Source organism: Anser anser (assembly GCF_964211835.1).
Source record: "Anser anser genome assembly, chromosome: 8".
In the NCBI taxonomy this organism is placed as follows: Eukaryota; Metazoa; Chordata; class Aves; order Anseriformes; family Anatidae; genus Anser; species Anser anser.
In genome coordinates this window covers 11,120,344-11,148,112 of record NC_139728.1, presented here as the reverse complement: position 1 = coordinate 11,148,112, position 27,769 = coordinate 11,120,344, and the positions used below count along the sequence as shown (strand labels likewise).

At 46.5% G+C, this 27,769-nt stretch overlaps 2 protein-coding genes across 5 annotated transcripts; one reads left to right on the top strand and one right to left on the bottom strand.

Moving 5' to 3' along the window:
* Positions 1–210: 210 nt before the first annotated feature.
* Positions 211–8,472, bottom strand: NPHS2 (NPHS2 stomatin family member, podocin). Of its 2 annotated transcripts, XM_083845855.1 has the most exons (9): positions 8,425–8,472; positions 6,155–7,712; positions 5,175–5,278; positions 4,442–4,514; positions 4,052–4,134; positions 2,764–2,967; positions 2,018–2,073; positions 1,359–1,437; positions 211–643 (listed from the first exon to the last, which is right to left on the bottom strand). In XM_083845855.1, the coding sequence occupies exons 2-9, from the start codon at positions 6,453–6,455 to the stop codon at positions 365–367; spliced, it is 1,179 nt and encodes a 392-aa protein (XP_083701981.1). In that variant the 5' UTR covers positions 6,456–7,712; positions 8,425–8,472; the 3' UTR covers positions 211–364. The 2 variants fall into 2 exon arrangements, with proteins under 2 accessions (XP_083701981.1, XP_083701980.1); XM_083845854.1 differs by lacking the exon at positions 8,425–8,472 and having other exon boundaries at positions 6,155–8,314.
* TDRD5 (tudor domain containing 5) lies at positions 8,461–27,456 on the top strand. 3 transcript variants are annotated; one of them, XM_083845846.1, is made up of 12 exons: positions 8,461–8,616; positions 8,773–8,821; positions 10,508–10,906; positions 11,710–11,834; positions 14,948–15,168; positions 16,034–16,240; positions 18,332–18,398; positions 19,371–19,571; positions 20,583–20,744; positions 22,828–22,974; positions 24,807–25,023; positions 25,842–27,456. In XM_083845846.1, exons 1-12 carry the CDS (start codon positions 8,476–8,478, stop codon positions 26,042–26,044), a joined length of 2,139 nt encoding a protein of 712 aa, XP_083701972.1. In that variant the 5' UTR covers positions 8,461–8,475; the 3' UTR covers positions 26,045–27,456. The 3 variants fall into 3 exon arrangements, with proteins under 3 accessions (XP_083701972.1, XP_083701971.1, XP_083701970.1); XM_083845845.1 differs by having other exon boundaries at positions 8,489–8,616; positions 8,773–9,011; positions 22,831–22,974; XM_083845844.1 differs by having other exon boundaries at positions 8,489–8,616; positions 8,773–9,011.
* Positions 27,457–27,769: the final 313 nt, after the last annotated feature.

Sequence of the window (27,769 nt, the reverse complement as noted above, 5' to 3'; positions counted from 1 at the left end):
ATAACTAATGTCGTGAGAGACCGGTCGTCAGTCTGGGGATGGGGGTGTTTAAACACAGCAGGAGGGACCGGGCCCCAGGGGTCAGGCCTTAGGGTGTCAGGTGAAAGGGAAGGGATGACAACCCTCTTCCCTCAATCCCCTGCTCACACAGGCATCAGCCCTGCTCCTCGTGCTCCATATTTTTCCCTTCCCAAAACAAGCAGAAGCTTCTTCCATGTACAATCTACTTTATATTACAGGTCTGGCTGCCTCCCCTCCTGCCTCCAGGCCAGTACCTGCTGGTAGGCTGCCCGTAGATCAGCCTTCTTGCTCCTCTCCGAGCAGGATTGACCATGGGCTGTGGCAACCTTTTCTGGGACAACTCTTAGAGCATGGGTGAGTCCTTCTTGTCTTTCACACCTTCTGGGAGTTTTGTGGTGTCTGTGGTGAGGCCGCTCACTCCTGGAGGGCTGTGGGTAGCTGGAGAGATCAGATTCATGGGGTCCAAAGGCAGGGGCAAGATGAAGGCAGCAGGTTTCTCTGCAGCAAGGGAGTGCAGGGCATGAAGGTAACGGAGCTGAGCAGCAGCAGGGGCACTCGACAGGATCTCAGCTGCCATGCGCAGGGACTCAGAAGCAGCCTTTTCCCCCTCAGCAGCAATCACCTAAATAAAGATTTTTGTGAGGGGGGAACAAAGGGGGCACGGACTGTTTATTACAGAGGGAGGTCACCACTGTGAAACTCCCAGGGTCCATGTGATTGTAACATTCCTGCTGTCTAAAGATCATGCTCCCAGGAGTTTGTAATCTTGTGTCTAACTTGTTTTTACCAAAGCTATGTGCACTACTAGGCCCACTGGTACTCAAAACTGGACATACCCATCCTGCAAAAGCATGGGAGAGGACAGCCCACAGGCTAAGCTTGTGGGAGGGGTGCTGGACACCAACCTTACCCAGACTCTTGAGCAGCTTAGTGCAAGGGATGGAAGCCAGGCTGGGCTGAGGAAGGTGAGGGGTACATGAGAATGAGGGGCACATGAGAATGGGGACAACTTGGCTGGGTCCCTGAGGGAGAAGGAAACACCGAGGAGGAGGAGATTCCTACAAGCATTGTGGGCCAGGGATAACCCCAGATCTCTTGTGTCTCTTTCTGTCCTACCCATAGGCTAGGTACCAGATCTGGGACTCCACTGGGCGGGCCCACACTCTTGCTCCAGCTCCCGTTGCTAGACATAGCTCTTGAACGGGATCTAGAGATCTTGAACAGACCTTCCCCAAGCTGTACCCTAGTGTGGCATGTTCCATTGGCCTCAAACCAGGTATGGGAAAGGAAGGAGGGATGCTTTGGAAGGAGTTAAGAGATCTTCAGGGTTGGCTTACCCGCACTTTGGCCTGCCTCTGCGCCTCTGCTTCCACGGCCAAGGACTGCCGGACTTCAGCAGGCAGCTGCACGTTGTTGCTGTGGTGGTAAGGGACAGGGATGAGCTGGGCTCTAGGCTCACCTGGCAGCCCCGGACAGCCAGTCGGGGGCTTGGGATGTCATCTATCAGCCCCTGCAGAGCTGTTCACCAGCATCCTTTGTTCCCTGGGTGTCCCTCTTTGGCTGTCTCTCTTTAGCCTCCTACCTCCGTTCCCATCCCAATTTTCCAGTCTGGTTTTTAAAGTTTCAGGCTGGAATCCCAACCAGTGCTAAGACCCTGAGGCCTTTGATCTAGAAGCTTGGTGCTTGCTGTGACACTTGGGCTACCAGAACTGGGTGCAAATTCTGCCTGCAGCAGCGGTGAAGCGGTGGTGAGATCCTAGCTATGGATCCTGCCCTGCCTGTCAGTGCAGGAGCAAGCACCATCTTTGCACATGGAAGTTTTACATGAGGCAGAGGCTGCAAGGGGAAGGGAGAACAGAAAGGTGACAGGTGAGGCCCTCCCCGCTGCAGAATGGCTGCAGGGAAAGAGCCAGAGCCAAAGAAGAAAGGTGAGCAGGGCAAGATGGGTACTTGCAAAAGGCCAGGGAAGCCTCTTCCACCAGCATTTCCTACCTACATTTCTGTTCTCTCCACTTTGATGCCCCAGAGGCCTGTGACCGCGTCCAAAGCCACCTGTGAAGAGGAGGATATTTCTGAGCACAGGGAGAACAGTGGCCCTTGTCCAGACTCCTCAAAGGGAGTTAGTGCAGGGGTGTTAATTCAAGACATTCATTAGATTGTGTGTGCTATTGCATGAGGACCCTCAGAAATAAAATTATTTCCCTCACTTCTGATTTGTATTTGCCCTGGGGTTTTAGCAGGATTTAACTAGTCCTTTCTGTGTGGAAGCAAATCAGTTCCATAGGAAACACTCAGCTCCTGACTGGTACCATCATGTCTGTGTGGCATGGCCACAGAGAACTGCTGCTGGAGATCCCCTGTATTCAGAGTTTACGGCATCTCACTGAGGCAGCAGAAGACAGTTCCCATGAGCATTTCCTCTCTGGGGTAAGTACTGAAGCTCGGATACTGCAAAGCACTGATGAAGGTGATCAAAAGGTTCCTTCTCGCTCCTCACACCGTAATGTTTGCTACTACACACACGTGCCTGTGGGACCCACTCTGTAAATTCTTCCCCTAAAATGATTTTTAAAATAAAAATAATTTTTAAAAACTCCCATTTTTCTGTGAAGGAGACACATTGTTATTACACCCTTCTGGAAAATGATGTCTGTGATTTACGAGGACTGATCATGCTCCGAGCTTCCTAGTGGAGCCTGAATTCAGCCCTTTCTCTGCCCTCTCCCCCCCCTGCTGAAGCACCTTTATCTCCTGGCTGATGCTCTTTCTCTCCAAGAGAAGTTCAGAGAAGGCTCGATGTGCCAGGAGGCGCTTCGTGGTGGTCTGCACCAGCAGCTGGATGGCACTGGAGATGCTGGTCAGGGTGGTGAGGAGAAGAGAGGCATTCTCCAAACGGTAGTAGCAGACGGCATCTATCTCCAAGGTAACCATGTCTTTAGTCACCACCTAAAAAGATGTTAGGGGAGATGGAGCTGGTTCTGACAACTTTAAGGTAGCAGAGAAAAGCGCATGACTCTGGGAACGAGGGAGACTAGCTGGATGGTGAAATCTTTGTCGTTTCCACCTCTACTACTTTCTGACCTTGGGGAAACTATGTAACCTCCAGATCTCAGTTCCCTGCAGAGCATCACTGTGTCTGCCTCCTCAGTTTGGTTGCTGAGTTAGGGACCGTGAGCAGGTGAACGTCCCACTCTGTGATTCCCTGCCCACTGCTGCCTAGTCCAGTCCTGTTCCGTGGTGTGTGCTCAGTGCTGCTCAGTACCATCACCAGAAGGATTTGCTGTACACCATGGGTACTAGATAAAGGCAGCAGCACGGAGAACAGGTCCTAGAAGGAAAAGAGGGGCTATTAGGGCTTTAACCTGGGGGACTGTGGCTAGGGAGGTTGCAGCTTCCAGGGTTAGCGGCAAGGATTCAGCCCTTTCTCCTTCTCAGGCTTGTACAGGAGCAGAGTAGCCTCATTGAGGAACACCCCTGTAAGACTGTAAAGTCTGTGCTTCTGTCCCTGCTGTATGTACCCCTCAGTGTGGTGGGTTAAAAAAAAAATAGGTCCAATAGCTTTTGCCCAGCCACTTCCTATTGGCATATATTACCACTAAAGCTTGTCAAATTGAATGGGATTGAATCTCTAAATTTGTAACGCAGTGGTTTTAAAACATAAGACAAATACTATGGTGAATTTTTGGCTTTCCGTTTTCTGAAGTGTTAGGGTTACTTTGAGACACTTCTTCAAACTTTTCCATGCAGCCATAAAGGCTGGAAGCATAGCAGCAGGGAGGCAAAGGGGACTTATCCCTCACTGGATTCCAGGAGCTAGGGCTTTGCAAAGAAGGCCTGGTGTAAGATCTGCAGTGAGATCCGAAGCACTATCAGTGCTAAGCAGAACCTTATGGCCAATGGATTGGTCCTTCGTGACCTGGCTCCACGATCACTATCTTAAGTCATCACTTTCTTAATATCAACGCAAAATTGGAACTGTCACAATGATAAAGAGATGCAAGAATTAACAGAGAAGGGGTGGCAGTCATACCTGGTGGAAGGGGATCTCTAGGGTTTTCAGGCGGAGGTCCACCTTGTGATACGTGTCCAGGCAGGGGAGAAAAAAGAAAAGGCCTGTGGAGGAAAAGAAAGACAGCTGGTGATCATCAGAACCACAGAAATTGCCTCCCCTACTCTGGGGAGCTGGGGAAGGGTCAGCATGCAGAACTACAAAAGAACAACAATATATGTATGGGCTCCAGTTGTGAGGCTGCTTCTGTATTGGGAAAAGCTGTTAGAAACTACTGAACCCTAGAAGAAGGACCAAAGACATACTGTCTACTGTCCGGCTGTACCTGCTTGGAGGGCACAGCAAGTGAGCTTTGGTAAAGCATGATTTAGAGGAGTGACATGGCTGGGGGCAGCTCAATGAGCATCTTACCAGGCCCTCTGGCTCTGCCAGGAAGGAGACGCCCAAGGCGGAAAACGATGGCTCTCTCGTACTCCCGCACTACCTGCAGAGGGAGACAAAAGCTAGGCTGCAAGGGAAGGCAAAGGACAGGCAAAAGAAGCAACGGTCTCTGTGTAGGAAGACCTGTGCTCTGGTAAAGCCCTGCAAAGGGAGGGTTTCAGCAGGCTGAGAGCTGGTGGAGTCTCCTGTCACTAAGTCCCTTTACCCCAGCGGAGAGCCTGGCCCAAAACTGCTGGTCGGCTCATGCACAAGCAGTGGAGGAGTAGCCTGAGATTTGGTAGGAGCAGTCAGCCCATGCTAGAGCATCCCAGGATTTCCCAGGATGAGGCCAGCATTCTGCTTCCTTATAGGCTGGCTGAACTTGAACACCCTGAGCTGAAATTTTCCATTTCCTGAGAAGCAGTAATAAAAATATGTCTACTTGTTGCCATGCTATAAATCTGAGAAAACTGGAGGAAGAGGGGAAATCTGCTATTAACTGGGAGATCAATCTCTCTAAATTTGTAATGCAAAACCTATTTACCCCGCTGCTGCAACGCAGCCATCTCTGAACTGGGTAGGCTGAAGGTTACATTTAAAAGTGAACAATTTTTTTAAAAAAAGGAACTTAAGCCAAAGCTTTGTGCCAATATGTACCAGTGGGGTACATCCACACCAGACACTGAATACCACATAAGTAAAGAGGCACTGTGCCTGTTCTCACCTTCATGCAGAACCAGACAGAAATGGGGAAGGTCATTACGACGAACAGGAAAGACAAGATAGTCAGAAGCCACTCGCAGATGCCGAGACCTGGTGACTTTATACCTAGGGAGAAATCAAATCCAACATGGCTGTGTTAGGAGAGGACAGTTCCCAAAATACTGATGGCCTGGCAACTGCCTGCACAGATAAATGTCAGTGTTGTCCTTTGCCTAGACCTGGCATGTGTGAACCATTTGGCGCTCTCTGGTTCTGTGTTTAAAAAACAGTCCCTGTCTCAGGGGGCCAAGAGCTGCCAGGACAGACTGACAAATTTTGCCTCTGCATTACTGGCAGAAATGGAGCCATGCTTCCCCACAGTGCCTTTACTAGAGAGCGCTCTTCAGCTTGAAGACCTGTGGCTACCAAGCAGTGTTGGAAGGCTCAGAATGGGCAACTTGCTGGCTGAGCTGGGATCCCAGAAGCGTATTTGGAAAGATAAGCTAATGACAAAGAGAAGGATTGCAAATAAGAGTTAGCTTTCAACACACACAGCCTGTAAGTACCCCTCTCCATCAGGGGCATCCAAAAAATCCTGAAGACAGTTTTAGTCCAATTTCAGAGAAGAGGAGCTGCTCTCGAGGGTTATCTAGAAGGGAGCTACGAGTTCATGGCCCTAAGAAGTCTGCTGTAAAGCTAACTGTGTCCACCTAAAGAAGGGCAAGCAAGAAAATTATGAGCATGAATAGAACTGGGGATTAGTGAGCTGAAGCAAAATGGATTCTGGGGATGTAACTGCTAGTTGCAAAGTTCATTGCTTTGCTAGACAGTGCTGATCTTCCTGTACTGACTGCAGAAGTTGGCTGGGAGGCTGGCTGGCTATCCATCCTGAGGATAACTACACATCCGTGCAAGGTGAGCATGAAAACACTCACTGTGCAGAAAGCAAAGTCACACTGTGACCCACACAGTGTTCTGTCCCTTCCCTTCTATAAGCCATACCTTCTTCATGACGCTCGCTGTCCAGCAACATCATTGCCTCCATTTCTTCATCAGATATCACATCATCCACGTCCACCACCGTGGATGTGTGCACCCGACCATCAGTCCCTGCGATGCTCTTGATCTCCTTTGTTTTCTCCTGTTTTACATCTCCTGTTTCTTTGTTGGCTTCTCTGCTGCTCTCCCTCTTCTCTCGTTTCTTCTGTGTAGCCAGAGGCTCTCTGTTTCTCTTACGAGACTCCCTGGAAGAGCTCCGAGACCTCTTATCCATCCTCATCTGATTCTCTGTATCAAGGAGCATGCAGCTTCCTGTGGGAGTAGGTTGAATTTGTGCTTGAATTTATTGCTGCAGGCAGGAAATCCAGGCAGGGGAGGAAAGAAGGGGAGGTGTCAGATCAAGGAGGCTTGTTCCAAGTTTATCACAGGCTTGTCAGACATAATGGGCAGTGAAGTGAACAAGCTGTTTCCCAGCTGCTCTGCTCTCATCTCACACTGCTGTGGAGATGGGAAGGAAAGTTAGACCTGGACAAGGTGGACTCCAGGGGGACTTTCTGTTTGTATCTTCCTGCCCTTGGAAATCAAATATGATCACAAGCCCTCATGATTTTTAGTAGATGGTTTTTACGAAGTTGATGAAAAACAACCTAAAAGTAACTGGCAGATATTTGGCTCTGAAGACCTCAGATGGGGAGAGTGACTAGTACAATAAATGCCAGGGTAAAAAAAAACAAAACAAAACAAAACAAAAAAAAACCTTACTAGTGAGATCTGCAGCTTCTCTGAGTGTTTGGAAGTGCTGTTACTGAGAACAGCTAGGTGAATAGGGTCTCATGCTATTAGGTCTGTTCCTTAAAAAACCTGGCTGTCACAGTGGTGGGATATTGACAGCAAAATTTCTCTTGGGTCACTACACCTTTTAGCAGGGAGATAAACTAGCTGTTCCCAGTTCAGCCCCAAACTTTCCAGAATGGGTGAAAAGCAGGGAGGTCATTGCTAGGATAGTCTCAATAAATCTTTCTAAATTGCCAGAAAAGTTTGTGTGTAAAATGCCTCCATAGTTTTCCACAGCAGGAGTGAGGCAGCACAAACACAGGAGCTTTTTCTGTCAGAGAAAGAGCTGCCACACTGCGCAGACTGTGGTGGCATCTGTGGAAACCTTTGCAAGAAACACTTCTAAAGTGCTATAGATCACACTATGTCACTGACTGTATTAAAGAAATCAGCACCTGACTGGAAATCACACTACAGCAAGACAAGGCTGGAACATAAAAGCCGTGACTTCCTCGTCAGTCAGGCAGTGCTGAGCTCAGGGCTTCCCACTTGGCCTCTGGCAGGGAGATGTGTTATGCGGAGGAGCTGCTGGAGGGAGCAGGAAGACAGTCAGGGAGGTGCTGCTCTTGTTTTTTCACAGATTCCTGTCTTATTGGAGGCTTTTGGCCTGCCCAGAGTCTGGATATTAGAAGCAGGGATGGCAGGAACGCCAGCTCATCGCTTTCTCTGCTCTGTCATGCTTCGTGCCTCATCAGCAGGTCACTGGGGGAGTGATGAATGTAGAGCACTAATGGAAGGTGAGAAAAGTTGGGTGGAAATAGGCTGTAATTAATACATTCATACTGCCTGCATTTGCTTTGGAGATGTTCCAGAGACTTGTTTTACTTTGTGTTTAACACTCAGAGAGGTGGAGACAGTCTTCAGCTGCTGGAAGTGCAGGTGGTTTAAGTAACAGTGAACAATGTCTCAAGCCTGGTTTTGGCCAGGCAGCGCTAACTCTGGCCCATTTATTTCCAAAAGCTCCACAATGCTCTTTAAATCTTAAAAAAACCTGCAGCTTTCTGGTTGTGCCTGACATTCTTTCAGCCAATGACTCCTAAATCCTCAGTCCCTGTGGGGCACTTTTGGATGATACCTCAGGACCAGGGAGGTGCTTTGAGGGCATGTGCTGAGGTGGGTTTGCAGACTATTATCCTGAAACCTCTATCTTTAGTCCCCACTGTCACCCTGAAACATATCCCTGTGTGGAAATCAACCAGATCCTCAAGCGGGTTTCTCAAGTAACCTCCAACCTTTGGGAAAACAGCTACTGTAACCCAGTTTATAATGCTTTGGCCTTGGGAAAGGCACTCCACCACAGATTCTCCTCTCAGAGGGGACTAAAACATGCAAGGCCACCCTTAATAATATTGTCATGAGGGTTTAAATATTGTTTCCTTCGAGAAATTGGAACTTTGTAGTCCGTGGCTCTGACTTTTCCTGTCAGAAAGCATGCGCACCTGATCCCTCTGCTCCTCCTGGAGGAGGCTGAGGGAGCAGCCCCAGCCTTCATGCGAGCCCAGCGCGGCGCCGAAGAAAATGGCGGCCGCCGCCCCTCAGCCGCCGGGCGGCCCCGCCCTCGCGCCGCCGAAGGGCGGAAAGGGGAGCGCGCAGGCGCGGTGGGGGCGAGGCGGCGGAGGCATCGTGGCGCTGTGAGGGGGGCAGGGGGGAAGTGGGGAAGGGGGCGGTGGAGCTCGCCTCGCCGCCCCGCTGTTGTGAGGTGGTGAAAAAGGCTCTTTCCTGCCTCTGGGTTGCCTCTATCGCCGTGGTGTGAGTCGTTCTCTGCTTGTTTTCGTCTCCCCTTCCAGTGCAGACACGGGCGAGCAGGGGCGGCTCATGGAGGTGCTGCAGAAGGAGGTGAGGTCGCTGCTGTTGGCTGCCAAGCAGGGCTTGAGCCCGGAGCAGCTGGAGCGGGAGTACGCGGCCATGGTCGGCAGGCCTCTCCCCGTGCGCGACCTGGGCTTCCGATCCACCATGGAGCTGGTGGCAGAAATGCCCAAAGTTGTCAGAGTCTGTCCCAATGGCAAAGGCAGCGTTGTCCTCAAAGGTGAGGCTTCCTTTCCTCGCAGGTTGTTCGGCACCGCGCGCTGGGAGGAGGCGATGCCCCAGGATAATGAGGGTTTGCTGGATGCGTTCCCAGAGCTCTGGGTCCCATCTCTGTTACTCTTCCTCATAAAGCTGTTTTGTTTCTCATCTTTGGTGGTTTTTCCTAGATTTCAATCTACTTTGTAATGTTTTTCTGCTCTTTCCTCTTGAAAAACCCTGTATGCTTCTAATTTTTGTACATCTTACGTTCTGCACTTAATTCAGTTTTGTCTCTTGTGGGTGCACCAGAACTGTTAAGCTTCACTTTTCCCATAAACACAGGCTTCAGCAGGAACCAAAATCAGGGGTAAGGCATATTGGGGCAAGCTGTAAACACTTCCTTTTCTGGCCCCAAGGGAGGGAAGCTTAGTTTGTACTAAAGAAGACTTCTCATTTTCCTTAGCTTTGGGAGAGGAGCTATGGAAATAGCTGTAGGTGTAAAAAGTTGATTGGGAGGAGTGAAATGGTATTTTTGTAGAGCCCTACAAAACAAGAGAAGGCTGTTAAAAGGCATGGGGAACATCCGGGCTGCTCTCAAGGGAGGCCTCGCCTGGATGGGTGTCTACTCTGTCACATGGAGCCCAGCCAAAACCAGGCTATAACTGCCTGATTCTGCTGATGCTGAGGGCTGAACGAGACGTTTTGGCATTGTCTGGGATGCTTTGCAGGCTCCCTGTCCACGGATCTCTTCCATTTCAGCTGTTTGCTGTTGCCTGGCTGAGTGGCAGAGTACAAAAAAGCAGTGGATGAAGAAGGTGAGCAAAGGTCTGTTATCGGTCCTGCTTTGAGTTGTGGAGCTTGGACCAGGTGGCCTCCAGAGGTGCTTTCCAACCCACTTCATAGTGTGATTCCAACACTTTTGCCTCTAGCTGAGGGTTAGAATTGAGGATGAACTTGGAGAACACTGCACAAACATGGCTCTTTCTCAAGTGTCACTGGTAGCACCTTTTAGTTTTGTAAAGTGGTCAGAGAAGCTTAGGTTTTTGGTTGCGTTAGTTTTCTTGTTTCATTTGTAGGCCCTTTCAAAAATGACACTTGAGTCCATCAACATCCTGATGCTCTTAGGCTATGGTGAAGTCTTACTGTGATTCTGCTGAGGGGGGCAGCAAGCTATTTACTGTTTTACCAACCATACCCACAGCCCTTTCCTCTTGTGATCCTGTACACAAGTCTTTGACCACCCTACCTTGGATCTGGATTTAAAGGGTTGAAGGTTCAAGATGACTGTTGGTTAAATTTGATTCAGCCCAGTTTGCAAAAGGAAAGGAGAAGCGTTTGTCATGCTGGAAGCCAGCCATGATTTAGTGTGATTGCTTTTGAAAGAGGTACCTGTCTCTGAAAAAGCTGGGGGTGGAAAGGAGAGAAAAGTGGAAAAAAGCACTTTGCCTATTTTGAGCTTTTAATGGTTTACTGTTTTAGTGGTTCTGATAGCTTTTTTTTTTTTTTCCCCTGTTGTAGCTATTGCAGATGAGACCACCAAAGAGATTTCCAAACTGATTGCCAAACAGAGAATAAGCAGTAAGGCACGGAGTGCTGCTAAGAAAGCAAGTGCATCTGCCTTCAGGAAGCAGCGGAGTTTCTCTCTAGGGGGCAGGACTCCCGCCCTGCCAGCAGCAGTGAAGAATGAGCTCCAGGAGCTGCTGAGTTCCTCACCACTTCTGCTCTTGGACTTCAATAACGCATACTCCAGACGCTTTGGGCGGACGTTTCAGTACACGCAGTATGGGTTTCTCTCCATGTTTGAAGTCCTCAGAAGCGTATCGGATATCATTGTGGTTAAGCAGACAAGAGGAGGTTCCTTGTTAACCCTCAAGGAGAGCTCATCAAGTGAGATAGAGCAGGAAAAGATGCCACAAGGTGAGGCTGTGTTATTTAACTTGAAACATGTAGCTCTCATAAGCACTATGGCCAAGCAACCATGTCTCAGGTAGATGTTGCTGCATTTCTAGTTGCAGTAGTAGTCACGGTTCCCCTACAGCTTAGTACAGAAGGACTGTGGGGTGCTGCAGAAGTAGTTGTTACAAGGGAGTTGTCTCAGTAGCAGAGAGCTTAACTGGAAGATTTCTACAGGTTGCTACTGGTTTTTGGTGGCAGGTGAAAGAAAGGATGCTGAGATGCTTCAGCATGTGGGCTTTCTGTGCGTGTACATGGGGTGAATTTCTAGTCATTCCAGGCAACAGATAACAAAACTAGAGGAATCTCTTGAATGTCTGCTCCACAGGCTAGTAGAGCCTTTCCAATGCATTTTTTGAGGCTGAAAATCTAGCAGTTAGTCTGAAAGGCTCAGCTATGATTTTCCACAGAAGAGACTGCAGGTGTCCTCGGTGTTCCCATAACAGCTATGAGGGAGGGCAGAAAATCCCATACAGTTCCGGCCAAATTCCCAACTTGCCTGGGGAGAATTCATTTTTGCATCATTCTAGGAATTAGCTCAACCCTTAGCATGCCTGCAAGCAGAAGTTACTTTTAAAATGCATTAATACAGTGAATGATGCCTCTCTAGTGAATATACATGAATGCGGTGACTGTGAATGGTCCAGAGATTAGGAAAATGCTACGTGTGCTTTCTTTCATTTTCAGATGTTTTGTCTTTCTGCTTAATATGTAGCTCTGCATCGGTCCAAGAAAGAATAACATACAAGTTACTGTCTTTGCTGCAGCCACTGCAGTTGAGATGCCTCCCTTGGAATCCAGCTGTGAGACAGAGAGCTTCCATCAGACAGCAGAAGAAAAGTCAGAGCCACTGGAAACACAAGCAGTACATTTTGGTGATCACCTAAAACAAGTAAGCAGCTGGATAAGCCATCTGTAGCTTCTTCGTGTCTTAATCCCATGATAGATGCTCTTCTACTAATTTTGTTTCTGTTGAGATTGTCTTGTTGAGGCACTGCTGCTTCCAAAAATTTTAGAATCTGTTTTAGGTGAGTCTGGAGGTGGTAAGACTCACATTAGGCTGGCATGTAGCTATAAATGCCATCCAAACCTAGGTCTTTCGCTGGTCTCCAGATCTGTCACAGATCATCCAAGATGAGCTAAGCATCATCTTGCTCCCTGATACAAGTGGTGATACCTTTTGGTGCATTCATCTGTAATTGCGCTTTAGTAACCTGAAGACCAGCTCTGTGAAACTTCCTCTCCTGCTGTAGGCAGGGTTTGTGTCTTGTTCAGTGTTAGCCTGTAAGAGAGGAGAGCTGGACAATGGTTTTTGGAGATTTTGATTCCTGCGGGCTTGCTCTAGTGACCAAACAGCATTATCTGTGGGGACACAGAAAGGATGAAGTATTTTTCCAGTTTATGCTGTGGTTTGAAAGGGACCTTGCTCATGTTTTTTTTTTCCCTAGAGAAGGAGGCTTAGAAGAAGGTGTGCTCTAGCAGGTGTGGGTGGTTACAGCAGCACACCTGTGTCTGAAGCTGACCCGTGCTGAGGGTATGGGCTTGGTCCTGGTGGTTAGGGGCAGCCTTTGGTTGGGAGCAGGGAGTGCCTGTTCCTCTGTAGATTGAATGGGGGGGCCTGGTGTGCATGATTTGGGGTTTTTTGTTTGCCTTAAATCTCTTACTGAAGGAAACCAGTAACGCTTTGTTCACTGTCTAAAGTTGTAGCCATTCCTGCTCTTCCTCATTGGACTTCAAGGGTTTTGAATTTAGCAGTGCATTTCCTACAAGGAAATGGAGAGGAACAGTTCACTCTCTGAATTTGCCAAACCTGTTTAGGTGAATTTGTTTGTCCCCTCTGTGTTTTTTTTTTTTGTCGTCTTCCGAGCCTCTTCAGGCCTTCCCTTTCTCCAGAAAATCCTCCTACACCGAGTTATTCCACCTGTCAAACTCATCTTGTGGCTGTATGCAACTGGAGGATTGGAGTGCGCTGGCAGGAAAGAGTCCCAGGAATTCTTCCTGACTTAGGTGTCTTGTGCAATTGTGAACTTGGAAGCCTGGGACCGAGTTTTACTTTGTGTGGCAGTTCATAAAACATGCCCTCCGGCAGTCATCCCTGATCCTTTACGGAAACTTAGTTTGGTGTGATGAAGTCACCAGCAATTCCCCTAATTCAAGCAAAGCCCGCCTGCTCTTCCTGAAGGGCAAAAAAGGGTGCTGGTAACCTTGACCTCAAGTTAGGTTTTTGTTCCATTGTATCATGTTGGGAATCTGTTTAAAGACCGAAGCAGGATAAGTCTTGAAAGATGTTTGTACAGCTAGTATTCCTCGTGAAACGCTGAGCTTGCTATTTTGTTTTAGAAAGGCCCTGAAGGGGAGGAAAGCTAGTTGGAATGTGCTGGCTGGTATGTGCAACGAACGCTTGTTCATCAGGGTGCTGCAAGGTAGAGGGGAAAGAAATGACCTGGTCCCTACCCTGCTGTAAGGTATCCAGGTATCCTGTCACGGGGAGCTAATAATGGAAGTGTTGTAAGGGACGAATGAGGGACACAGGCTGAGTCAATCCACTTGGCCTTAAGAAGGGGAAAGTGTATAGAGCTGCTGCTCTCAGCAGCTTTTCTCACCCCGAGCAGAAGGAAGGGTGTCGTTCACACCGCTGTGGCAGCTGCCGGTCTGTCCTAGGGAAAGGAGTTAGCCAGTCTCGCAGACCACAAGATACTGCAAGTGTTGTTTTTACAGTGTCTTGTTTTCTTTTTTATGATTTTGTTCCTTATTCTGCAAACCTGTTCTCAAGTACATGTTTCCTGTCCTTGCCAAAATGTTGTCGCTACCAGTGCGTGAACTAGATGATAAAGATCATGTGTGCCCTTAACAGGGTGATAAGAGCATTCTGGGAGCAAAAGTGTTCCTCAGAAATGCCAGTGCTCACGGGCACTTCTTAGAGGAATTCCATGAAGTGTGGATTTTTTTTAGAGGTTATGCTGCTCGGGCAAGAATTCCCTCAGCTACTCTTTAATTTAAAAATGTTAACTCACTGTTTAACTCAATGTTTTACTCAAAATTTTAATTAAAAATTTCAAGGGCATTAGCCCTGACTCAGTCTGCAGAAGCAAAGATTCCTCTCTCCTTGAAAAAATGCTTAGAAGAGACTTAGAAGTGTTGTTACAAACGCTATTTGCAGTTGAATTAGGCAGATAGGTGACGGTATGTTTGCAGGAAGACACATTTCCCATACATGGCCTGATGTATAATGCAGTGTTAGCTTGTAGCATATTCATTATGAGTAAAAACGAAATTGTTTTGACTTCTGATCATTGGAGGAACGCTGTTCATTGCCCTGAAAGAAAGCACTTGAGGCAGTGAAAGTAGCATATGTACGATTAAGATTCCCCTCCACACTAGTTCAAGTGAAATAATCTTTTCAGCACACAACAGTTAAAGAATAATGCAAAAAGCGTAAGCTGTGCTAGCAAATTTGTCCAGAGTGAGAAAGGAACAAAATTTGTAGGTTTTGTTTGTTTTTGCCCTTGGGAAGTAGCTCTAGTGTGAAAATGAGATGTGTTGTGCCTTCTGTCGCTTGAATCATTTTCAAATAGTTTTGCTGGCTCAGTCATGTACTTTCATTGACCTGGAGCTTAGAAATCGCATCCTTTGGATAAGATTCAACAGAGTTGTTGATTGGTTTTTTTAGCAGTAGCCATTTAACATTGTCTAAATAGGGGACATGACTTCAGTTCCTCTCCTTAATTCTTTGTAGGAATACAAGCAAGGTATACACCACTGTTACTTTCCTCTAGAGGGAGGGAAGAAGGAAGGAAGGGAAAGAGAGTGAGTGTGAAAATGTGAAAACGTTCCCATTGCAGCAGAAGTTTTAATCCAAGCTTGCACAGCTTGGTGGGATTTGCTGATACTCAGCAATTCCCAGGAAAGCAGAGCTGTATTTTTAACCTAAATGGAAAGGCCATTCATGTGTGTGCAGTGCATGAAGAGACATCCTAGTACCACTTCCTTCTTATCCCTTTGTAGCCTCAGGATTTGGAGCAGTCCCTGCTAGACGAGATGATGGTGATGCCAGAAATTCCTCCAGATGCTGTTCAGGACCGAAACCTTTGCAGTTTGCCACCGCTTGAGAGAAGGTGCTTGGTGGGAGTCTTTGTGGAATTCATCGTCTCTCCCAGCCAGTTCTACATCCGCATCTGCAGCACGGAAACATCTGATAAGCTGCAGCATCTGATGATGGAGATGAGGTGCGAACCTTTTGATAGTACTACTGCCTGTTGGGTGTGTGTGTTCGTGCTGAGGGGACAGGGCAGCCCGCTGGCAGGTACGGTCACAGCTGGTTTGATACATTCCTACTAGCTAGCAAGCAGATGATGTGGTTAATAACAATTCACAGTTGTGTGGCTGTGTCCCAGACAGTTCTAAACTTTAAAAGACTGGAAAGAATACGAGAGGGAACTTTTGTCTTCCTTTCTACCTCTGTATTGTCCGTGCTACTACTATTAATGAGCTCAGTTAAGACTTTTACGTTGATCTCTAACATTTAACCAAAAAGCAACAGGTAAGAGGCCTTTGTCGTTATCTACATTTGAAAGCAAAACCCCATCAGTGACTGTGTCAGTTACATTGTGCATTTGGGATTCTGTTCCACCACAACCATGCTACAATTTCTATTAATTGTGTGCCAAAGTAAGCACTTATGTCCATGGGGCACACGTAAGTGTAGTTACAGACTCTGCAGGCAAATACTGTACGTGTAGCCTATACTCCAGAAACTGGTTTATAAAAACAAACAAACAAAAAAACCTGTGATGGGTCAAGGTAATGTTTAAAGTTAATGACTAGACTGACTGTATTTAGCCTCTGATGAATTCACTCTTCATTGGACCCCAGGAAGAACGCTCAAATGTTAAAGTTTGAGTTTGAATTTCCTATTGTCATTTCAGTTTAAGTTCAGCAGAACAGAGATGTAAAGCATCCACTAAAACAACTCCTGAAAATTCGTGTCATTGGGACTTTGAGAAATGAAGATTCTTCTGAAATACTCTGTATTTCTCCTTGTTCATCTCCTGCATCCTACCAAGCACAGTCTTTCATTATGATGTTTTGCAGACGCTGTTATTCAAATAAACTTGTTTCTGATCGTTATATCATGCCTGAGTCTTCAGTGCAGCCTGGACAGCTTTGCTGTGTAATGATCTCGAAATGGTGGTACCGGGTTGTCATCCACCGTGTCGTCAGTGACCAGGAAGTGGAAGTGTTCTATCCAGACTATGGAAACGTAGGCATTGTCCGAAAGTCTTGGCTGAGATTCCTCAAGTAAGTAAATGAAACGTGGTTGACAGGATCACAGAATGGTTGAGGTTGGAAGGGTCCTCTGGAGGTCATCCTGTCCAAGGCCCAGGCTCAAGCAGGCTTACCTTGAGAAGGCTGCCCAGGACCATGTTCAGATGGCTTTTGTGTATTTCCAGGGACAGAGATTCCACAGACCTTGTAGGGAACCTGTTCCAGCGCTCACTCAGCCTCACTGTAAAAAGATGTTTTTCCTTTAGTTCAGTTGGAACCTCCTGTGTTTCTGTTTGTGCCCGTTGCCTATTGTCCTGTCACTGGCCACCACTGAAAAGAGCTTGACTCCATCTTCTTTACTCTCCCATCAGTTATTTGTACATGCTCATGAACTCCTCCCCAAGCCCTCACTTCTCCAGGCTGTTCAGCCCCAGCTCTCTCAGCCTTTCCTCATAGGAGAGATGCTCCAGTCCCTTCGTCATCTTCCTGATCCTTTGCTGGACTCTCTCCACTAGCTCCATTTCTCTCTCTCTTCTACTGGGGAGCCCAGAACTAGACACAGAATTCTGGTGTGGCCTCACTAGCCCTAAATAGAGAGGGGCAGGAACACCTCCCTTGGGTCTCCTGGCAATGCTTTGCCTAATGCAGCCCAGGATACCTTCTTTGTGGCATGGGCACGTTGCTGGCTCACGCTCCGCTTGGTGTCCTGCAGGATCCCCAGGTCCTTCTCTGCCAGGCTGGTATCCAGCTGGGTGGCCCCAGCACTTACTGGTGCGTGGGCCTGTTCCTCCATGAGCAGGACTTTGCACTTCCCCTTGTCGAGCTTCACAAGGTTCCTGTCAGCCCATTTCTACGGCCTGTTGAGGTTCCCTGGAGGACAGCATGGCCCCCTGAGCTGTCAGCTGCTACTGCCAGTTCATCGTCTGCAGACTTGCTGAAAGTATTCTCTGCCCCATCATCCAGATCATTAATGAAAGAGTTGAATGGGATCGGACGCGGTATTAACTCCTGGCATATGTTACTAGTGCTAGGCCTCTGACAGGCCTTGATGCCACTGATCGCTGTCCTCTGGGCCCAGATGTTATGTCAGTTTTCAGTCCATCTCACTGTGTATTTGTCAAGCCCATTTTTCATCAGCCTTTCTATGAAACTCTCTTACAGGAGATAGTGATAAAAGCCTTATGGAAGCCTAAGATGATAGGCACTGCTCTCCTGTCACTTACCATTTAGTTGTAGAAGGGTTCACACTGGTCAAACATGACTTTCCCTCGGTGAATTTGTGCTGACTGCTCCCAGTCAGCCTGTTCATGTGCCCAAAAACGGGTTTCCGGGACTAGTTGTTCTGTTACCTTCCAAGGGGTTGAGGTGAGGCTGACTGGCCTGCTGTTGTTCAGAGAAATGTCCCAGCATGCTGACTTCCTAGAAAGGGTCTGGGGTTTTTATTCCATAGTGGTGCCTTGTAGGTACTCATTTACATACTAATGCTTGAGGTGACCCAACATAAGATGTGTTTTGCTTATTTTTTTTTACCCCTTTAGTTCATATCACTCTATGCCCTTTGCTCGTCAACCTTGTCCATCACTCTCCTGGTGACTTGGGGGTAAATCTTTTCCTGTTTCTGCCTTCTTTACTCAGCCTTGCCTTTAGGCACTTTCCATCGCTTTAGGCAAGCTCCCTAATCCTCCTTTTTAGGTTCCAGTCATGGATGTAAACATCCTCCTGAATGGTCCTCAGTGTAAGTGGGCTGTGCTTGTGCTGTTAGAGGTGGCAGTTCTCCTCTGCAATTTAGTATCTTTTCCTCATTTTCTTCTCTCATTTGCCCCTAGCCATTGGCATTCTTTGGTTCAAAAGGCATAACTCTGTAACCATAAAGGTTTGATGGGAAGATGGGTGGGCAAGGGAAGGTATAAGGGGCCAGTTGTTACTGCTATTCCTACTGTTCCTGTTCTCTGGGTATGGAGTGTTATATAAAGCTACTGTAGGGTTTTTATTCGTAAGTGGAAAATCCAATAAGTACCTCTCTATTCCAAAGTTAATTTTAAAACCCACAAGAGGATTAAGTTCTGCTTGCCTGCCTGTTTTTGCTCTGTTTGCTGTAATGGTCATGACTGTTTCATATTGTAGGTGGTGCTACTTGAAGCTCCCTGCTCAGGCTGTCCCGTGTTCCTTGGCATGGGTGAAACCCGTGGAGGTGCGTGTTCACGTGCAGTTTTGTTTACTGACGTATGTATGAGAACTATCAGGTAGAGGTTGACTTTTTCACCTGTTAAGGGCAAATATTTGGATTTTTTTCATGTCCTTGTGATATTAACAGAAACAATTCTGCTGTGATGTTCAGTGGAGTATCACTGTGCCTCTCTGCAAGCGATCACCCTTCCACCCTGACTTCCTTATGTTCATAGTATTCTTGCTTATATTATTTCAGAAATATACACCTACTGTTGAGCAACTCACTTCTTCCCCCTTCAGTAGTTCTTCACGGTCCTTCTGAATGCTTGGTACCTCCAGCCCTGTTCTAATCTTTTTTTTTTCTGTGACCAAGCTTTAAGTGAGTTAGTTTGGTGCAATCAATAAAGCCAGCCTGCACTGAGAAAACTCTTGGTCAAGAAGCCTGAGAAACACAATCTTTCCAAAGGAAAGTGTGAGCAGAGTTGAAACTTCTGTGGTTTAAAAATATTTTAAAAGAACTTTCCACTGTTTGTTTTGTTTGGTTGTTTTTTTTGAGGGCTAACGATTCACATTTTTCATTGCTTTGAGGCTTAGCAGCTTCTTAAAAACTTTTAATAGTCAACTTTCATAATCCTGTGGTAGAATGAATTTACCAAAAAAAGCAAAAACAACAACAAAACCACTAGGATATACAAAAGAGCCCTACACAATGGTATTTTTGACATCTGTGATAAAGTCATTAGTGAATGCCACAGAACTGTGTTTGAAAATAGATACTTGGGGTGAAAAGACATTCCCAGTGTTACTAGCACTGCAGGTTTTGGCGTAGTTTGATTTCGTTCAGCACTAGGAAGCTTGTTTGCCTGACTTTCCTGTATTTGTCCCTAGCCTGACCGAGTGTAATTGCTTTTATGACAAGTGCCTGTAAGGGAAAGTCTCAGGTGATAGATGTTGGTCTCTTTATAGTAACTTTGTGTTCTTGTTTCTTCTTGAGGGTACGTGGACCAGTGCAGCAACTCTCCAATTCCAGGAGCTGTGTGTCTCAAAGCTACTTGTGGGCATTGTGGATGAATACGTGAATGGCATTTTGCATCTCTTCCTGTGCGACACATCCTCTGAGGAGGATGTCTACTTTCACTGTGTCTTGAGGGACCGGGGATATGCAGACGTCTGCGGAGAGAACATTCCTTCCCAGGTCAGGAGGGAGACGTGCACTGCTGAGAGGAAGGGTAGGAGAGGGTCAGCTGGGTGCTTGTTGCAGGAAGATCTTTAGTTTAAGCTGTAACTTACATGTTGTGGCTGCCTCCCACAGTGTCTAACTCGGTGGTGAGTGCTTTTGGTTAAGTTGGAACCTGATGCTACAGAGATACTCTGGTTTTACAAAACAAATTAAATTTATCCTGTCTTCAGAATTTTCTAATCTGCTGTTAGATGTTGTTTTTTTTTTGGTGAAGTTCATGAGCTTGTTAGCACTGCAGATTCATCTAGAGCTGATACACACTCTTTGTAAGTAATAGAGAGAAATAAAATAGCCGTAGGTGTTCTACGGAGAAGGCCAAACTCTGATGGCATTGAGAGGTTGTTAAGAGATGTGTTAGTTGCTTGCTGACCCATTGCTAATTCCAGCAAGTTTTGGTAGCCACGATTTGAGGCTGAATTACAGAAATGGTCTTGATTAAAAATATCTTCCTTTACCAGTGAAATGAACGATGTTGAGTGGCGTAAGCTTGGTGGATTGCACGTTGTACCTTGGACAGACATTCAGGTTGTAAACCAGTGCAGGGAGTACTTGTGATTTAGGCCCCTTTCTATTGTTACCTGAATGTCTCAGCTCTGTTTTGGTAAGAACTGTGTGGACCTAAAAACCTTTAGGAAGGTTTTTGATCTCAGCAGAAAGTCAGGCTTGACAGCCTAGATTGCTTGTATTGTTTAGTCAGTAGATGCGGGATTGGATGCTGTGATTGTATTTTTGCATGAGTATATCCAGTTTGGGGGGAGCAGAGCACTGCTGAGTAATTTTGTTGCTGGAGGGCAGGGTTAGTTGATTTTTGCAATAAGACAATTTCTGCCAGAAGTTGGCACCAACCTGTGGTTGCTGTGCTGCTTTTTAAAATGTATTAGAAATTATTTCTAATATATTTTTTTTGTGGTTGTGGTAGTTACAACATAGTTTTCTTTACTGTTGGGGGGGGTTGTTTGTTACTAGGGATTCAAGGAGCTGAATCTGTCAGCCTTGTATACTCAACCCAGTGCTAAGCAGGAGGATGCTGAGCTGGTGGAGCCAGACCTTTGCTTGCAGCAGGAATCTCTGGATGCAGACAAGGAAACATCGAGCTCGAGGCTGGACGGGGATGAGCTGTGTGACCAGGTGGGCATTTGGCTAGGGCATGGCCATCGTTCGATGAAGTCAGCTCCAGGGGTTGGTTGACATGTATTGTATTAGTATCATGCAGGTTTTCAGGGAGTTTGTTTTCCAGAACCACCATGATGTGTTTAAAAAAAAAAAAAAAAAAAAAAAAACATTACAAATGGATCAGAAATGCCACTTAGGTCCTTGTCCTCTGGTCCATTTGCAGACTCCACAGAGTCTGTCTACTCAAAGTTTCCTCTGACATCTGCGATCTCCTGGGGGGAGAGAATGGACTCGTGGAAGAACTCGGACCAGTACCTGATTCTTGAGATCAGTTGAGCTCAGTTTGGCTCAATACTTCCCTGTTATGCACGTCCCGTAGCCAAGGAGTGGTGTGCTTTTCTCCTGTTTCTCTGGAGTTTGGCAAAGGATGTGTAATAACAAAGGGTATCATTCAAATGTGGGAACAGACCAGAAAAACTAGTGTTATTCTTTGCATTAAGGGTTTTGTTTGTTCTAAAATGATTTGCAATCCTGAGTGTTTTGGGGTTGTACACACCTATGATTTTATTCAAAAAATACTCTTAAGGATGATTGATATGGAGATCTGGATACTGCTTGATACCTTTGATTTGAGAGCATATTAAAAAGGAGAACCCTTTGATATTTAACAGCTAGAGAACCTGATGGACAAAGTGGTTAAGCAGGTGGTAAAACCCAGGCCTTGAGTGCAATCTAATGTAGTACCGTGAGAAACAAACAACGTTTCTCTGCAGGAGACTCTCTGCTTTCCCCTGTTGTTTATATTGTGGTGTTTGGTTTTCTTTTTCTTCTCAACATACCTTGCTACAGTGGCCAAAGCACCTTTCAAGGAAATGTCAGTTGTTGAAGTGCTCAGAAGAGTGCTCAATAGTGGGCCTGTTCCAGAGCTGGTTTTAACGATGTTTCTCTGAAATTGTTGCAAAAGCCTCGTGTAATGCTAGTGAGTTGTAAAGTAGTTGTCCTACTGAGACTTTGTTTTAGCAGACTTAAGTTTCTGTGCTAGAGAAACTGTATGTAAGTTGTATATCTTGATTATTAATGGTCTTCTGCTGCCAAAAACTTGATATATCATCTGAACTGAAGGTCCGAAGCCAACGTTGTAATTTGTAGTTTTGGAAGAAATTAGTGTGATCAAAACTCTGCAAATCTGAGTTTACTGTGTTCTTGGTTTCTTTATTTGTTTTGTTTTTGTGAGGTGGGGGGGTATTATTGGAAAAATCTGGGTGTACGCTCACTAGTTAACTGTAACCGTGTGTAAATGGCAGGCATAGCTGGCAACTTGGAGACTAGAGGAATGCACGAGCGTTGTAGTTTTGTCCTGTCCTATTTCAAGGGTCTCTCTAGAATCCTCCTCCAGAAATTGCGGTCTTCTGGGTCTGTCTTCATGCAAGCAAGCCTTTTTTCTTTGCTCTACTGTTCTGTTTAGTTGCCCAAAATGATTCCTCGTCGTCTTTGATCATCAGTGACAACTATAAAATTGCTCAGTGGTTTGAACTGAAATGAAAGATGTCTAGTATGACACGTCTCACTCCTCAACAAGTGTTTCCTTGTAACCACCCTTACTGCAGGGAAACTCATGGCATTGTCAAATCATAGGTTCGCTGCCTCAGGCTTAACAGCTTGATGCTTTCCCCCACCCCAGTCCCCCCTTAAATGCAAAATGGTTGGACACTGTTGTACCAGCTCTGTTAGACTGGGCCACGTCTCCACGTTGAGGTTTCTCAGAAGGCTGCAATAACTGGGAGTGTCCCTTTCAAAGTACAGTTTTATTCAAGAAATACATTTTGCGGTTGTGGAAAGAAGTTAAGGTGACAGCTAGTTCCTTGATCACATTATTGCCTTTCTTTGCATGTTCTTTCTCAAAGTTGCCAAAACTTCTCCAGAAAGAAATGTTAAAAACTTCTGAGCAGAGCAGAAAAAGCTCCTTTGCATTTCTCTCCGTTAATCTGTCAGAGTGGCATCATCTGATTGCTCAGTAAGCTGCACTTCAGTGGATTTGCTTCCTGCTTTCTTCTGCCCACGCTGGCTGTGCCTTTTCTTGTTTTGTCTTCCTCTGTAGCAGTGCCATTCCTCTACTGAGGAGGGATGGGAAGATGTGCAGCCACTTCCAGATGAAGTAAATGTTGCAGGAACAACAGATCAAGACCCTGAATTTGTACAGGAAGATAGAAATGAAACTCCCACAGAGCTTATGGCAGTAGTTAAGGTAAGGGCGTTTTTCTCAGCTGCCGCTGTTAGGGGGAGGTTGTTTTAGCTTTTAGATTATTTGAATAATGCTTTGATTACTTTAATGTTTTTTAAAGTGGCTAGCAATGAATAACTACTGGCTGTTAGCATGGCTCAGAGCTGTACATTTGCCTTCTGCTCTTGTTTCTGATGTCATTGATTATATGCTACCTTCCCCAATACCTTGACGTGCCAGCGAAATGCACGACTGACTGTTTTGGCACCTCATGGATCAAACCTGGCCCGTCTTCACTCCTAAACATTCCCCTGCAAGTGTCAAACCACGTGTGTTCAGAAGCATAGGAATTTCCTCACTGGATCAGAGAAGTCATGGGCACATTGTCTGTCCCTGGCTGTAATCTCTGTTAAGTGCTTTAGAAAAAGTGACAAGAATATCTTTTAAGGAAGACTGTGGAATGGAAAACTAAATCCGATGTGTACATATTAGGGGAAAAAGTGCTCCAGTCAGCTGGTTATGATGACAAACAAAGATTTCATTTCTCTGAATCCTCCTTATCTCTCGACATCTGTAGAACTTCGGCACTTGCAGCATCACCAGGTGGTATTCCCCCATTTCCAGTTTTCACTGCTCACGCTTTCCTTTTTAATGGTGGTGGTGTTAACTGTGGGAATCAGTAGGAAGCATAGATACTGCCTTACTTATTTCCTGCCCTTCACAGCCCTCTCTAGGGAGTCCTGTCTTTTTTGAAAATAGCCTCTTTCTGAACTATATCCACTCTGTCTTTTTCCAGTACTAGTAGACACTTGCGTCGTCCACCCTTGGACCACGAATGCTCCTGGTTTGCCCTGAAGTGGCATTGATACTGCCAGTCCGCCCACAAGGGCAGTGTGGGTGGCAAGAGGAGATGATTATCTTCTAACGTTGTTTCTTTTCCTTGTTCTAACGTTTTTTACTGCATGTTAGGTAAAAGGTTTCAGTGGGCTGATGATATCAAACTGAGTAGCTGGTTAGTTGAACTCTAGTGATGACTGTCATTCAAATTATTATGCTGTTATCCTGTCATCTCTAAATGTCTGCTGTCCAGCCTTGTAGCTCTCCTTGGTGCACCAGTGCACCTTGGTGCGCTTCTCACAGTTGCCTTGTGAGCAGCCAATTTAAACTGTGTAAATTTACTTGTATAAAAATAACTTTGGTCTGGGCTAAGCCTCTGAACACTCTCACCAATGGACGATGCACCTCTGGATCATGAATCACCTCTTCTGAAGGTGGATGCCTTTCTTCTGCTGCCTTGACACCAGAAGAAACCTAGAAGAGAAACCTAATCTCTGAACAGCTACATTTGGGCACAATGAATTGCACTCTTGCTTGTCTGTTGTTTCACTATTTTTTCCCCTTCATGCTGAATCGGTAATAGAAACACTGGCTCCACTCCCAGTTTGTGACAGAGACATGGGTGGTCGTCTCGGGAACTGAAGTTTAATTGGCATTTTTAACTCAAAATGCAGGGGAACTTCCTCTGATTCAGTTTTCATTCCCATGGAGAAACTCCCTCTGTAATTGCTGTCACTTGTTCTGCGTGGGGCTGCTGAGAGATGAGCCAGCTGTAGTTCTTTGTTAAGACATGGTGATTTGTATCTCATAATAATCTGTCACTCTTTTCAGCTTGTTGTGCAGGAGGAGCTGCCCTTTGGCCAGGGTTGTGAGTAACTGTAATTTAAAAAAAAATAATCCTGTTGCTGACATTCCACTTCTTAATGCACTCTGAGGGATAATAAAGATCAGGGCAGCTAATGAACCAAGTGTGCACTAATCACGCCCTCTCCTGAGGGTTTTTTTTTATACACTTGCAGACACCTCGTCTTCTTGAAGAGTCCTCAAAGCCTGCCGTTGTCTTCAAGTCACTGGAAGACTTTTATAACTCCTTCGTCTATGCCAAGCAACCAGCAGACGTGAGCCAAGATGACCCTAATAAGACAGAAGGATTTTCCAGCAAGACTGAGCTTCATGAAGCTCTACATCCTTCTGTTCTACTTATGGCAGCACCGTTTATGCTGGACAACCGTAACAGTATGAATAGATTTGTCAGTAAAAATTAAGATAGAGGAAAGCTCAGCAATCTCTTATTGTGCTGTGAGTCTTGCAGTCGATGTAAGGTGTCCTGGGACTGGTGCTGTTTGTTTGCTAGACCAGATGGAAATGTTGGCATTTCTTTGGGATGAGAAGCAGCAATAATAAATGGCTGGATGCAATGCTTTGGTGTGAACTTTGTGCAGCAGGATGGATTTCTGAGTGTTTCATGGGAACAAATGAATTGAGGGTTGTTTCTCTCTGTTAATTTTGTCTTTCCTGGACTTTTGTTTCCTTTAATGGTGAAGTTTTTGCTTCTCCACTCCATATATTAGCCTGTGTTCATTTCATAACAAGAGGCTCTCCTCCTGAGTGTAATGGAGAAGAGCATTTTTTTTTTTAAACTTACAAGATCCAAGATGGGATGTTCTTTCATTTTCAAAATAATGAAAGAATTTACGTACCGCACGTGAAAGCTGCCCAATTTACAAGCTAAATTAATTGACATGCCCAAGGTAGTGCCTGTTCATTCCTTGAAACAGAGCTGTTTGATGTGTGGAATGGAGGCCTCAGTCCTCCAGATAGGACCTACTTAATTCATGTCTGCTTTCCCACCTCTGGGGAAATAGGGGAGAGCGCTGGGAGGAGAGGGAGAGAGCCTCTCGGGTTGTGCTGTATTTAGGGCTCATTCAGTAGGTGTGTAGTAGGAAATCCTCACGCCATGCCTTGGTAACATCCAGGCAAAGGGGTTTTCCAGTCTAAGCTGGAGCCCCTAGAGTTACCGTGTGGATCTTTCTTTTGTCTCCCTCCTTATGCAGATGACGAGAAAATGAAGACCAAAGACCTTCCGGGGAGTCTCGCACTTGCCCCGTGCAGTGCCAGCGGGCTGTCCGACCAGGGGGCGTCGTGGAAACTCTGTGTCCCTCCTACCACGCTGTCTGCAGTGCTGGCAGCTGCCACGCGCTTGGCCACTTCCCATGGCTACTTCCAGTGGCTCCCAAGTCTGAGAAAGGAGCTGTGAGAAGAGGGGAGAGCTGGAGCTGCTGCCGAGGAAGGCTGCGGGGAGCAGCACAACATGACCATGCTGTCACTCTTAATTCAGAAGCGTTTAATCCTTTGAAAAACTTGAGTCTGACATCTTCTCAGATGCACCCAGTGCCTGTGATGCATGTTGCTTTTACTTTCAGGGAAACGGGCTGTTTTTCTTGTGCTGGTGTTGTACTGTTTTATTGCTCTTTAATGGCTTGGAAAAACGTCTCTGTATCACGTTTTGTTTTGTCCACTGACATGAGGAGAGGGGAACTGGAAACACGTTCCTCACTCGGTGCATGGGGGTTTTATCATTCTGTGTACAGGGGGTTGGTTGTGTTTTGTTTTGTTTTTATCACAGTGGGTGCTCTTGCACAATCCTTGCTGTTAGGAGAGGTGGTTGTACACCAGCTCAGGCCTCTGTCTGTTGAAGTGCCGCTAACCTCCAAGAAACCTCCTTCCTTAAGACAAAGACACCGACTTGTGGATGAATTAGGATGCAACAAATACAAAGCCTCAGGAATCCCATTTTACAGGTATCAAATGAGGTCTATAAAGAAGACAGCGAGGGGAGAAGCTGGATGTGTTGGCTTCTTCAGTCACGACTGCTGTTTTAGACTGGCCTCTGTAGCCTCTCTGTTTCAGGGCCTTCAGTGATTTTTAACAGAGCAATAGTATCGTTGGTGTCCGGCAAGAGGAATATTTTGCATATAATGTCTGGGGAGGGAGGGAGATGCTGAGACTACCTGGCCTCCGAAAGCATTTGTGGCTTTCATGCAAAGACAACCTTCAGCCCAGGACCGTGTCATCCTGCAGGGTGGTTCACAGAGCGTGGGCTGAGCACGGCTCACACTGACATCGTGCAAGCAGAGCGTTTGTCGAAGGCTACAGAGAGCAAAGTGAGCTATGGCACTTCTTGTGGCTGGCGGGGGCTTCCTTTTCGAGGAATAAACTGCCCTGGGCAGGGCTCTGTACAGCTCAGGCCTGGGAGAGTTGTCCCTGAGAACCAATGAAGGAAAGATGACTGTTTTGTTTGAATTTCAGCATTTAGGGGTGGTTTGGGATGTGGATAGGGCTAAAACTGTACAGAGCAAGATAAAGACAAGTTGTTTCTTGTTAGGAAACAACTGGACAGAGAGCTAATGAAGCAGAGAGGTTGAGAGCCCCAGGGGTTGTGCTGTGAGCAGCAGATGTACAACCCCGCGGGGAGAAGTCAGAAGTTGTCGGACATTTCTGGTCCTGTGTTAAGGCCACGGGGCTGTGCCAGATGTATTTGCCTCCTAATGTAGGGAAGGATGAAACAGCTGGGCTTGCGCAAAGTTCTCCGGGCAATGGAGTTGGCTAGATTTGAGTGCTTTTTATCTTTGTTTTTCTGCTCGCTGCAACTGAATAAAAGTTCTCAAATGGGAAGACTTGTGAAATTTTTTTTTCTCCTCACTGATGAGACAGGGAGGTGTTTCTTGGGTCCAGGGTGGATGAGAGTTCCCATTCCTGCAGGAAACCAGTCACAGTGCTTTTTTGGGATGAGAGCAGGGGAGAGATGGGGTGTGGATCTCGGTGACCTGGGCAGTGGGTGATTTGTGGGGCTGGGACAGCCATCGGGACAGCCCTGGGGCTGCTCTGCTCCTACCCAGGTTTGTCCAGGGACGTGCTCAGCAGGACCCAGTTTGGTTTCAGTGCCAAGAATTGGGGCTAGGGGAGCCTCCCTGCTCATGTA

Coding starts and splice junctions, on each gene's coding strand:
- NPHS2 (XM_083845855.1), bottom strand. CDS start 6,455: ATGCTCCTTGATACAGAGAATCAGATGAGGATGGATAAGAGGTCTCGG. Junction 5,279..6,154: donor CAGCGAGCGTCATGAAGAAG/GTATGGCTTATA, acceptor ATTTCTCCCTAG/GTATAAAGTCACCAGGTCTC. Junction 644..1,358: donor AGAGGCAGGCCAAAGTGCGG/GTAAGCCAACCC, acceptor ATCTTTATTTAG/GTGATTGCTGCTGAGGGGGA.
- TDRD5 (XM_083845844.1), top strand. CDS start 8,504: ATGGCGGCCGCCGCCCCTCAGCCGCCGGGCGGCCCCGCCCTCGCGCCG. Junction 10,907..11,709: donor GCAGGAAAAGATGCCACAAG/GTGAGGCTGTGT, acceptor TCTTTGCTGCAG/CCACTGCAGTTGAGATGCCT. Junction 25,024..25,841: donor TATGCTGGACAACCGTAACA/GTATGAATAGAT, acceptor CTCCTTATGCAG/ATGACGAGAAAATGAAGACC.